General features: G+C 44.9%; 1 protein-coding gene across 1 annotated transcript in view; it reads right to left on the bottom strand.

Moving 5' to 3' along the window:
• ZNF827 (zinc finger protein 827) overlaps positions 1–13,135 on the bottom strand; it is a gene marked incomplete at its 5' end in the record, with an annotated part of 157,663 nt that overhangs the window by 19,678 nt on the left and 124,850 nt on the right. Inside the window, 3 exons of the mRNA XM_010843699.1 lie at positions 3–73; positions 896–1,067; positions 4,783–4,920. Coding sequence (XP_010842001.1) covers positions 3–73; positions 896–1,067; positions 4,783–4,920 — 381 coding nt within the window. The remainder of the gene's footprint in view (positions 1–2; positions 74–895; positions 1,068–4,782; positions 4,921–13,135) is intronic.

Consider the following 13,135-nt stretch of genomic DNA (forward strand, 5'->3'; position numbering starts at 1 on the left):
CTTGTCCACGTGGAGTGACATGTGGCTGACAAATTGGACGTTGAGCTCCGTCTCAAATCCACACACGTGACAGCTGGACCGAAAGAGTGATGTGTGAGCTTCTAAACGGAGGCTACTCAGGAGCACGTGGTCCCCTCCCAAAACCCGACGACCTTGACTTGCTTTGGTCCCACCAAAGGGCTAGGCATTAGGAAACTCCTCCGCTTTCTGGGACAGCTCGGAAGTGGTCACCGTGCCAGATGGATTAAATGCCCGCATAATGTAACAATCCCATTCATGCTATAATGATACTAAATAATCATACAGTTAATTCAAAATTACAGATTCCAGATGCTCTACATCATCTAACTGATTCCTTCGGGCAAAGGGATGCAGGACAGCCTGGCCAAGATATTCGCAGAGCTGGTGTGCTGATAAACTCTGCAAGCCTGACAAGTCAGGCTGTAAACAGCAACCACACCAAATACTGATTCACGGTTGACTATGGAAGAGAAACAGGCAGCTCCAGGTACTAAAGGATAACACCTCGAAGGGAAAGGATGAAACCGTGAAATACCTCACGGTTCTCAGACTCATTCTTTCCTTAGGATAGTTCTCAGGAAGCAGTGAGTTGCTCAGTGATAAAGGCGGGAGCTTCCCGGCTATAGGGACCTCATAGCTAATAGCCCCAGAGCCTTCCTCTCTCCGGACCCCACCCCACAGCACCACCTCCATGACCATTTCCCTTTTAATTAACTCTTCCGGCCACCCAAGCCAGCAGAGGAGTCAGAGCCACACGGAAGCACAGCCCTGAGGCTGAGACGAGACACTTTGTCACGTGTGCCCTAGCAGACGTGCAGGGAGTGTTCGAGAAGGCCTGGGCAGCCGGGACCGGCGGGTTCCACCGGCGGCTCACCTGTAATAATAAGGGTGCTTCTTCCCATCACTGCCTTCGGAGGTGACGGCGCTGACGATGTCCTCGGTGTCCGTGCTCACCAGCTTCACCGAGTGGACAGTCAGGTGCTGGTTCAGGTTTGCGCGGCACTTAGCAGCATAGGGGCACAAGTGGCATTTGTATTTTCTTTCCTCTGGGGGAGAAGGGACAGGAGAGAACCCAAACCACACTCAGAAACGAAAGCCCAACACCTTGCAAAAGGCCACTCAGAGGTATCCAGGACAGGAGGGCGCAAATCTCACCTCCAGTGGGGACAAAGCGAACACTCTGGAACTGTGAATATCTAAAGAGTCTTCCGTGATGGATCAAGTGGTAAAGAATCCACCTGCCATTGCAGGAGACACAGGAGACGCGGGTTTGATCCCTAGGTTGGGAAAAATCCCCTGGAGGAGGGCATGGCAACACTCCAGTTTTCCTGCCTGGGAAAGCCCATGGACAGAGGAGTCTGCTGGGCTACAGTCCATGCGGTTGCAAAGAGACGAACACAGCTGAGCAGACATGCACATAAAGTCTTCACCTCGTGGCTCCTACATTTATACTTTCAAAGATAAAAGAAAATTCCAGGGTGACTGGACCATCTGTTTTCTGGATACACATAGACCTCTCTTCCTGATAACGTGAGCCCCATACAGGCTACAAGAATACTGTGTGTGTGTGTGTGTGTGTGTGTGTATGTATCCAAGCCCCCAGGTGTGTGGGTCCAGGGTGGGTGCTGAGCTGAGGAAGGGCATGTGAATCAGCCTGCCCAGGGCTGGCGTGTAAGAGACACACCATCATTTTCCCTAAGCTCCAGGCCTGGGTCAGTCAAGAAACAAACACGAAGGAAATTAAAGGGGGAAAAAATGGATCAGATGAAATAATTGAATTGGAAATTTTCATGGTATATAAATAAAATAAAAAACTTTAATTATATTTCTTAATAGAATCCCTTTCATAAAACTGACAATGTTTCAGGGCCATTTTCAGAGTGGCATTCTGAATTCATTTGAGTAATCAAGTAAATTAAAGTAAAAGGAGCCGGCTTTGCTTTTAGGTACAGCCAAAGATAACAGATGGCAGCAGAGGAAGAAAAGGACAATTTCCTTTTCTGTCCTTAGCTCTGACTTTGTAATACGGGGCTTGTCTTAAAGAAAATACCTGTCTGTCTTATCTACATGATGGGGTAGAGTGCAAAAAAAAAAGTTTTCTGCCACAAAATTTAAGGCATCATTATTATTATAGGTGGTCCCCAACATCTGAGGTGCTGGTGGCTTGGGTTCAGGCAGGGCCGCGCAGGAGGAGCCCTACAGTGTAGAGAGAATAGTCTTTTCTTTAGAATTTTTGCATTTCTATTAATAAGCGAGGTTGTTAAGCTTTGATATTAAGATTGTTAAGTTTTGGTATTAAGATTACAATTTCTCCACAAAGTGAACCATTGAGCTTTTTCTTTTTCCTTTTTTTGGCCATGCCCCTGTGGAATGTGGGATCTTAGTTCCTCAACTAGGATCAAACCCTCATCCCCTGCAGTGGAAGCATGGAGTCTTAACCACTGGACCACCAGGAAAGTCGTTATCTTTTTCTATCATTTGGAGTAGTTTAACAATATCAGAATTTTCTAGTCTTGACAGGTTAAAAAAGAACCCAGCTGGAAACGTTTCTGGACCTGATACTTTATTGTCTCCTCATCTTTCCAAATTCCCCTTTGGCAACCAGTTTATTTGAGGAGGGCATGGCAACCTACTCCAGTATTCTTGCCTGGAGAATCTCATGGACAGAGAAACCTGGCAGGCTACAGTCCAAGTTTCTTCCCACCAGCTTCAGTCAATTTTGGAAATTTTGCTTAAATTATCTATGTCATTTAAAGTTTTCAGCTTTTTTTTTTTTGCCACTGAGTTGCCTTTATTTTCCAGTAATTCTTTAATAACATCTGTATTAGAAATCAGGCTTCCCAACATAAATGTCCATTAATAGATGAGTGGATAAGCAAGATGTGGTAGCTACATCAATGAAATATTGCATGTATGCATGCTAAGTCACTTCAGTTGTGTCTGACTCTTTGCAACCTCATGGACTGTAGATCACCAGGCTCCTCTGTCCATGGAATTCTCCAGGCAAGAACACAGCGTGGGTTGCCAGGCCTTCCTCCAGGGGATCTTCCCGACCCAGGGATTGAACCTGCATCTCCGGCACTGCAGGCAGATTCTTGACCACTGAGCCACCAAGGAACCCCTAGAGAAATATTACTCAGCCATAAAAATAAATGAAATTTTGCTATTTGCAGCAACGTGGATGGACTTGGAGGCTATTATGTCAAGTGAAATAAGCCAGACAAAGACAAATATTGTACAGTATCGATTACATGTGGAATCTAAAAAATAAAGCAAACTAGTAATTCAACAACAACAAAAAAGAAGCAGACTCCCAGAAATAGAGAACAAACCAGTGGTTACTACTGGAGGGGAGGGGAAGTTAGGGGTGGGGAAGCGGGAGGTACAAACTAGACTCAAAGATGCATCGTCCAGCACAGGGACATTTTGTAATAACTGAAAATGTATACGAGAAGAGTTAGGATTCCTTTTTCATTACTGATTTTGAATACTTTAGCCTCTGTTTTTCTTAAACAGACTTAAAGGGATTTATGCATTTATGATCTTCTTCCTAGAATTTGTTCTTTTACTAATTCTTTAGGATGAGTGCTAAGTTACTTTATTTTTGTTTTTCTTCCCTTCTAATTAAAACATTTAAGTCCATAAATGTTCCTCAGTCCGGAGCTGCAGCTGTTTGTTCCAGGTTTAGGTATGAATGTTCCCCTTTCATTCCTCCTAGATGTCTGGAATTTGTGATTTTCTTCATTTCCTTTGATCTGATTAGGTAGGGCGTTTTATGGACCCTTGGTTATTTTAAATTTCATTGAAGTATATTCAGAGAATGTGGCACACAGAAATTCTACTTTTTTGAACAAGTGAAAGTTTTCTTTGTGGCTAAGTATATGACTAAATTTGGTCTTTACTGGTTTAATATTTAAGATTCAAAATATTAAAAAATAGATAAAGAGAAAATTAATCTTGTTATACTAATACTGTCTTGCTTTTTTGTTTTGTGTGATACATAAAACTTTTATTTTATCCTTTTCTGTTTGCTCTAAACAAGACACATTTGAATTTTTCAACAAGGCTGATCTTCAGTGTAAAAATTCAAACACCTCATTTTCTTATTTCCATCTTGCTTTCTGTTTAATATTGATTTTACCTCACTTCTTTTTGTCCTAGCTTATTATCATTGCATTGATTAAGTTACTATTTATTGGGGTTTCCACTTCCCAACACTCAGAATCAACCATAATTCTCTTATCATACATAAATAAAGACAGACACTATTTCTCCACCAAGGTGCTCTTTCCCCTTCCTCCCACCTACCACAATGAGATGAATCCAGTAAGAAAGAGTGCAGCCACCCACCCCCTATGCCTTCAAGATGAGAGCAATAAACTCCTTAGAGGTGAAAAATTTCACCTGAACACTCCTAAATGTGAATCCTTTCTCATCAATCCTCCTTGAATGCAATAGATCCTTTCAGTACAAATAAAAAACACTTTCCAGAGCCTTATTTGAACGTGCCAGGTAAAATGACTTGAAAAGGTCAGGATAAAAACATTTATACCACTTCCTGGTTTAATTAAAAAAAAAAATTTTTTTTTTTTTGTCCACACCAAGTGGCATGTGGGACCCTAGTTCCCTGACCAGGGAGCGAACCTACACCCCAGGACTGGAAGCACGGAGTCTTAACCACTGGACCACCAGGGAAGCTCAGAAACACAGATTCTTGATCATGAAGAAGCCAGTGGTGCGAGGGGGAAGGCCCCGACTCACCTGTGTGCAGAGACAGGTGTCGGGACAGCGTCTGCTGCCGCCCAAATACTTTCCCACACACGTCACAGGGGAAGAGCTGGTCGTTGAATTTCCAGGAGGGCAACCCGTTTCCTGCCTCGAGGACTATCTTTTCTGTTTCTGGGCCAAAAGAACAAAGCAGTGTGAGGAATAAAACAAGGCGATGGAAACACGTTTCTGCCTGGTCAACATTCAAGTTAATGTTCAACATTCAACTTAAGCCAAGGTTTGCTTCTAAAGAAGGTGGCTGGTGAACTGCAAGCAACCTCTGGTTTTCATGCTCCTCTCCTGCCTCTAAGAAGGCCATTCTTGAAAACTGTGGTGGCAAATGGATCCCAGTTTTAGTCAAGTCTCCCGTGGTTTCTCTCCTTCCTCACTAAAGGTCTGTGGACCCAGCCCTTCAGCAGGTTGACAGCATGGCATAGCACTCTGCTCCAGATACAGCAGGCACTCTATAAAAGGTGCTGAGTGAGTGAACGGTTGAGTTGCACGTTAAAATTCCAGAAATGCAGACTCTTGCCTGTGTGTGTGTACTGAGTCACTTCAGTCATGTCTAAATCTTTGCAACTCCATGGACTGTAGCCCACCAGCCTCCTCTGTCCATAGGATTCTCCAGGCAAGAATACTGGAGTGGGTTGCCATTTCCTCCTCCAGGGGATCTTCCGGACCCAGAGACTGAACGCGCGTCTCCTGCGTTGGTAGGTGAGTTCTTTACCACTAGCGCCATCTGGGAAGCCTGCAGACTCTTGCCACCAGACAGTAAATCAAGAATGCCAAAGCTCAGATTCTGATGTAAAAACAGAGGGTTCAATCTCTTGAAAGGATTACACTTTCATGGTCCTTTATGCCCAAAACGTTTTGCCCTATGTTCTGGGTTGTGCAAAATCCTTAAAGAGGAACCAGTGGTACCCAGACTCAAGGATGACAACCGTGTACTGCTTGCTATGGTCTGAATGTGTGAGTCCCCCCAAAGTGATACATTGAAACCCTAATGTTCAAAGTGGTGGTTTTTTAGAGGTGGGATCCCTGGAAGGTGATTAGGTCATGTGGGTGCATTCTTACGAGTGGGATTAGTGTCCTTAAAGAAGAGGCCCCACAGGGTTCCCTGCCCCCTTTGCTATATGAGGACTCAGCAGGACATAGGCAGTCTGTGTCCTGGAAGAAGGCCCTTGCCAGGGCTTCCAGCCTCCAGGCCTGTGTGCAGTACATCTTTTTGTTTATAAGCTACCCAGTCTATGGTATTTTGTTACAGCAGCCGGAGTGGAGTCAAACTCTACTCCATGTAAAACGCACTCATGAAAGAGTATACAACCAGACATTCCCCAAAAGTCTCATGATGCTTGGGAAAATGAGAGCCACAAGTCATCTGTAAGTAATTCAGAGCCATGAATGACCTGCGTGGACCTCAATACCTTCTTTTGACATCTTAAAAAGGGTTTATTTTCTCATCATCATCCATGGGGTTACCTTTTATTTTCTCATCTATCCTCTGTCCATGGGATTCTCCAGTCAAGAGTACTGGAGTGGGTTTCCATTTCCTTATCCAGGAGATCTTCCTGACCCAGGGATCAAACCCACCTCTCCTGCACTGCACGTGGATTCTTTACCAATGAGCCCTCAGGGAAGGTCCATATTGCTTCTCACAAAACTTAAGGATTACATAAACATTCCTTCAACAGTAAGATAAGGAAAGAGGTGACAGAGTTATCAAAAAGGGGGAAGGGGCCACTTTCATGAGGACACTTGTCTGGGCCCACTACAGCTTTCAGCCTCACCCTGGAGAGCAAGACATATAGTTTACTGAGTCAGTATCTTGTCCTTCATCTCAGTAAATTACTGTGACTGTTCCTACAGCACGGTGGTGCTTTATACCACCAGATACCACGCGGCCATAATTAAATGGTGGAAGGAACGTTCCATAAAATCAAGCAGATGAAAACATTCAGACCACCGGGCAGAGATAAACATCAGAACAAAGAACTTGATTTCCCCCAGTTTGGTGAAGCTGCTTCCCAGATACAAATACAGGCTTCCACCTGCATTTGGGTGAGTCAACTGGATCAAATTTCATTTGAATTCAGACTTGCCAGATAGTGTAATCTCAGGAAGGAAGGCAAATATGAATGTATGTTTGGAAGGGGCGCGGGACTGATGGTGAAACTGTAAAAATGTTTGCTGGGAGGCACCTGCCAGTAATCCTAACACTGATAAGGCCCATGTATTGATTGATCCGTGTTTGTTAAATGTAGCTCTTTGGGCCCCAGAGACAAGATTGAGTCTTCTTATTAGAGTAGGAATGTGTGACTACAAACCTCAGCAGGGCAAGAGGTGGAGCTGTGGAGGAAAGAAAGCGCAAAGGGAGCTATGGGGCTCTGATATGTGAGGACAAGAACCACTCTCGGATGACTGTCCTTGAGTCCGAGCTGTGAGCATTTCCACACACGGCATGAGAGGGCATTTCAGTAGCTTTGAAGTGTGTAATCACAACAGGGCTTCAAAGGAGGATGGCAGTAATAATTGTAAGGAGAGATCAAGAGGGTACAGGGTCTTCCAATACACTCCCAACAAGAATGAACTAATTGGGTCACAGACCGAACAAGCAGATGCAATTATAAGGAGAGAAGTCTCTTAGTAATTCTTTCAAGTATCAGTCACATGCTTGAGACGTTGAAGCATCATGAAAAGTCCAACTGCCTCCACTGGTCTAGAAAACGGTTAGAGCCACGAAGGCTGTGCTGTGGGGAAGCAGAAGGACTGCCTGGAGGCACGGTGAGGCAGGGTGGGGGTGTTCAGCCCTGGTCAGCGCCCCCACCCGCCCCGGCCTGGGCCCCAAGCCCTGTCCAGGGACCAGCTCCTCTCCCTCCTTGCTGTCTGCGTTTGCTGTGGCCACCTGTTGCCATTTCACACGCAGGAGCAAGAGAAGCAGGCCATCGCAGCCTCATCCCAGAACATGACCTTGAAATCAGATTGGGGTGAGGCTGGGGATGGAGGTGCAGGGGCAAGAGGGGAATTAGAACTTTGCCCAAACAAGTACTGAAATCAGACTTGCTCTTCTCTCCCCAGAGCTGAAATGGAGCCCAAGGGGTGCCATGTTCCTCCACGTTTCCTGGGGATGGTGTCACCTGCCCGGTGAGAGAAACCTCAGAACCTGTTTTGATTCCTCCCGCCCTCTCTCTGTCTTTTAGCACATCCAGTCGGTCACCAAAAGCTGGTTCGAGAGCGACAGCTGAAGGTGACGGACGCCTTGCAAGACCCTGCTTAGGACCACCGTCTGCCTTCTGGAAGCAGGGCTGGTTCCAGCACCATGGAGGCCCAGCAGCTGGGGCCACCAGCTCTCCAGGACACATTCTGGAAGAGATCCAAGCACTGCCTGCAGCTCTTGAGGACCAAAAGTTACCAAAAATACTGTAAACTATTTAGATTGTGAACCCTATAGATAAATGTTTATAAAAATGGATGTGCAGGCCTAATTTCTTTGCATTAGTGATACAGACTGTAGCCCTACGTTAAGAAAACCACTGTGGGGCAAGTGGCAAGTGCCGCTAGGGTGTGCATCTTTCGGCTTGATTCAGTCACAGGTACCGTGCTCCATCGTCTCCTCCTCCGGAAACCAAATGAACTGGCCTGGCTACTGCTTACCTGAGTCATCATCGCTCACCAGGAACACTGCCAAAGCCTCCGAAACAGACTCGTGGGTACCATTCCACCAGCCCCTCCTGGAGGTTCCCAGATGACCTTTCTGAGGCACAAGGCAGGTCATGTCTCGTCCTGAGCTCCCAGTGGCTCCCCCAGGCCAAACTCCTCCTGCACAGGGCTCCTCAGATCGTCCACACACTGACTCCAACCATCTCCCCGCTTCTGGAGCCTTCAACACTTTCAAATCAACTATGCCTCACCAGAAGTGACTCCCCGCCTCTGGCGCCTCTGGCGCCTCTGCCGCACACCGACTCCAGCTCACTATCAAGTCCTGTCTCAGACAGCATCTCCTTGGTCAAGCCCTTCCCAGTTCCCCAGGCAATGTGTCCTCTTCCCTTCTCTGCCCCAAAGCACTTTTCTTGGACACGGGATTGCACCACCTTACCTGCTATATCATGTCTACATATCTTCTATTAACATATTATATGTCTTTTTAACACAGAGCACCCAGTGAGCTCGACATGCAACAGTGCTCATTAATCATGTTCTCTGGCTTCCCCTCTCGAAGGTGAGTCATTGAGGGAGGGGGTTCTGGAGGATTTATTTATGCATCCTGGGCATAGGCACAGACCTGATACATAGCAGGTGGGAAGTAGACAGTTGTTGAAGAAGGGAATGACTGAATGAAAGGACCCAAGTTTGGCAGGGAATAAACATTATTCTTATTTTATACTGTGAAAGACTGAGGCTTGGAAACAGTGTTAGTTAAAGCTAATGGCCAATTCGGGGTAAAAAATAAGGCTACTTGCTTTCTGAATGGTGTCTTAACCCCAAAACCACGATTTAATGATTTTTATTAGAAATGTTTGCAGTCCTGACCCATATCCCCAGAGGGCCTCTCTCCTTACTTCTTCCCAATAACAAGCTACAGGATTATTCTCTTCAAGATGCATTCTCTGGCAGACACTGCTTTTTTGGTTAACCCGACAGTCATTCTCAACGTTCCTCTCCCTGTCTAATTCCCACTGTAGAGGCAGCTAAGGGGGGTCATGTGCTAAAGTTATGACCAATAAAAAGGCTTTTGCTTTCCTGATAAAGAGAAAGATATACTTGGTGTTGGCCTTCTTCTTTTTCTTTCCTTGGACACAGAGACAATGCCTGGGGTTATGGCAGCCATTTTGGGCATATGAGGCCTGATCAGGTGAAGACCAACCTGTTAAGTATGGAGAAAGGGAAAGATGAAAAATGTCTGGGTCCTGGATGGCATCTTCCAGTAGCTGAATAAATGGCTGAAACCACCCACTCTGGACTTACTTTTTAGATAAGGAAAGTAAACCACTATTTGTTTCAGCCACTGTCAGCTGGGTTTCACTTAGGATGCTCTTAATTGAAACTCCTCCCATGATTACTCTTTAACTGAGGACTTTGGAAGTTAGGTCTGCCTTTGACAAGCTGTATTCCTAAATTCCTGTATCCCGTGAAGAACTCTCCATATTCACTGTCAACAGCAGTAAGTGTACAGCCAGCTGAGCATATTTCCATCTTAATTATCTTCTGCTGCTTCTGCTGCTGCTAAGTTGCTTCAGTCGTGTCTGACTCTGTGCAACCCCATAGACGGCAGCCCACCAGGCTCCCCTGTCTCTGGGATTCTCCAGGCAAGAACACTGGAGTGGGTTGCCATTTCCTTCTCTAATGCATGAAAGTGAAAGTGAAGTCGTTCAGTCGAGTCCGACTCTTAGCGACCCCATGGACTGCGGCCCACCAGGCTCCTCCATCCATGGGATTTTCCAGGCAAAAGAGTACTGGAGTGGGGTGCCATTGCCTTCTCCGTAATTATCTTCTGTTCCCCTCAAAAAAAAAAAAACCTTTTTAAATTAAGAAATTTGCTTTCTAAAAACTTTTAGTTGAAGCATAACACATAACAGAAAAATTCACCTAACACCAACTGCTTTGTAATCAGTGCAAAATTTGGAATACAGATATTATTTTTTTAAATTTGCTCTTATTTCCACATTCCTTAATATTTGTTTCATTATTTTAAGAAGCTGTGAATAATTTTCTTCATTTCCTTTATAGCAAAAAAGTTAATGATTAAGCCTGGTGTGCTGCAGTCCACGGGGCTGCAAAGAGTTGGATACAACTGAGGGACTGAAGAACTGAACTGGACTGATACTTTTAATAGTGTTTCAGAGGACTCTGTCTCCTACAAAGCATTTGATTTCCCTTTATCTTCTTATACTCTGGTTCCTGAGATATCCATAAATTGTTCCCATAAATTCCTGGCTACTCGGTACTATCTGAGTGGATGTTTTTCTCCCTACTTTTCCACCCATAATATTCGCTTTGAATATCATTTGGATCTTTCCCTCTTCCTTAAATACATTTTTGTTTTAAGTGAAGTAATAACTAGGTACGCAGGAGCAAGGACTTTTCTCTCTTATAGTATGGTTCAGAATATAGAAAGAGGGTATTTGGAGAGTCACCCCATCTTAACAGTCCCAGTATAAGGCTCTTAGCTCCTCCCCTTTGTGGTGAACTGAGAACCGTCATTCATAATGATGAGGCTCAATAGCCAAGAGATAGGATGCCAGACTCGCCTCTTGTGATCCAGTGATCCGAGGGGACAGGTCTCATTTTGCGTACAGGTCCATCAAGTATTTCTCCAAAAATTTCCATGCGATAAACCCATCTGGTACAGATTGGGAGGGAGCTTCATCAAACTCTATGTGACAGAACACTGGATGCAGTTGAGGATTCAGCTTTCTTTGAATCCAACTCCTTCATTTCCAGGAGGATGAAACGAAGCATAAAATTCCAGGGCCTCTTCCATCTCACTGCACCTCACAACATGTACAGGTTTGAATAGGGAATTAAGGTTTCCAGCATAACTAAGGCTCAGGGAGGAACCTTAAGGGTCATTTTGTTCAATTCTCTCTTCTTACGTATAAGGAAACCGAGGCCCAGAGGACTGAAGTAACTGCTCAGGTACCTGGCTAGTGACTCTGAGAGTGGAGTGACCAGCCTGGGTCTCACTGAAGCTCCTCCAAGCCACATGGAATCACAGACAATGTTTACAACAAACAAGGAAGGGCTTTTTCTTTCTCCTCCTGTGTTTTGGCTCAGGGTTTAAATTCTTGGTTACAAGTGGACATATGTAATTTAGCAATTCACAGACACTAGGGTTTATTTCCACCTCTCTCTCTTTCCTCAATTGGAATACAGTTGCTTTACAATGTTGTGTTAGTTTCTGCTGCACAGCAGAGTGCATCAGTCATATGTATCCATTTATCCCCTCTTTCGTGGGTTTCCTTCCCGCTTAGGTCACCACGGAGCACTGAGTAATGTGCTAACCTGTGCTACACAGTATGATGCGTATATGTCAATCTCTCTTCTTGAAGGTGTCAGCCTAGTATATTTCCAGCGAAAATATACTGGAGAAGTTAGAGACCAGTGTGTCTTGAAGTAGAACAAAGAAAGAACAAGAGGAAGATCAAATGGGAAAACTCTAAAAGCCAAGCCCCTCTGAGGTAAACTATTTCTCTTTGGGCCTTTCATTGACATGTGGGGAACATTTTTGTTAAACAAACAAAACCTCTCAAAGAACAAGAAGGGCAAAGGAAAGGACTTTAGTTTGCTTCTCAGCTTTAACATCGTTTAGCTCCCTGACTGGTGTATCATCAGGCTTTGTTACTGTGTTTGTGTGAGAGGACCCCTGTATCTCCTGCCAAAATAATCCTCTCAAAGAACCATCTCTCGACCTGACTTTGGCAAGAGACATGTGGAGAGGGAAGGCTTTATTTGGTTAAAGTCGTAAGCAAAAGATTGGCCAAAGTGTGACCTCAACGCATAAATAACTGTCCAGATTGACTAAATCCGCATCAGCTGCTCAGTGTGGAAGAGGCTCTGGGGCCCCTTGGGTTTTCCGTGATGACAGATGGTACTGTGAGTCTTTCTTTCATCATCAAGCCTGGAGAGTTGCGAGGCATATCTCAAATGAACTTCTGAAACCCTTGGCACTTACAGTCCATACTCTTCTATAGGTTAAAACCTATCTGGTCATTTCCAGGCAGGGCACGTGGTTTTTCTGCTAAGTCCTTTCCCTGCTGGTTCTGTCCTTTGGTTTCATGGGCTTAAGACACGCTGCTGCCTTCTGAGGGTTGCTTGTGAATTAAGGAGAGCCAGTCATGCTTTAGGGCTCTTTGGGGGTCAATATCTTTGAAGGGCTTTGGTCCATAGGGTCACCAAGAGTTGGACACGACTGAAGCGACTTACACCATGTGCACACGTAGCGTCTTTGCTAAGTGTTTGCAGTTCTAAATCCTTTACAAATTTCCTGTAAGCGTCACTGCAACTTAGGGTAATCTGGCAGGTCCTAACAGATCTTTATTTTTGGGGGCTCTCAAATCACTGCAGACGGTGACTGCGGCCATGGAATTAAAAGATGCTTCTTCTTGGAAGAAAAGCTATGACCAACCTAGACAGCATATTAAAAAGCAGAGACATTACTTTGCCAATAAAGGTCCTCAGAGTCAAAGCAATGGTTTTTCCAGTTGTCATGTATGGATGTGAGAGTTGGACTATAAAGAAAGCTGAGTGCCGAAGAATTGATGCTTTTGAACTGTGCTGTTGGAGAAGACTCTTGAGAGTCCCTTCGATGGCAAGGAGATCAAACCAGTCAATCCTAAAGGAAATCAGTCAT

Source organism: Bison bison, unplaced genomic scaffold (assembly GCF_000754665.1).
Source record: "Bison bison bison isolate TAMUID 2011002044 unplaced genomic scaffold, Bison_UMD1.0 scf7180017864184, whole genome shotgun sequence".
Lineage (NCBI taxonomy): Eukaryota > Metazoa > Chordata > Mammalia > Artiodactyla > Bovidae > Bison > Bison bison.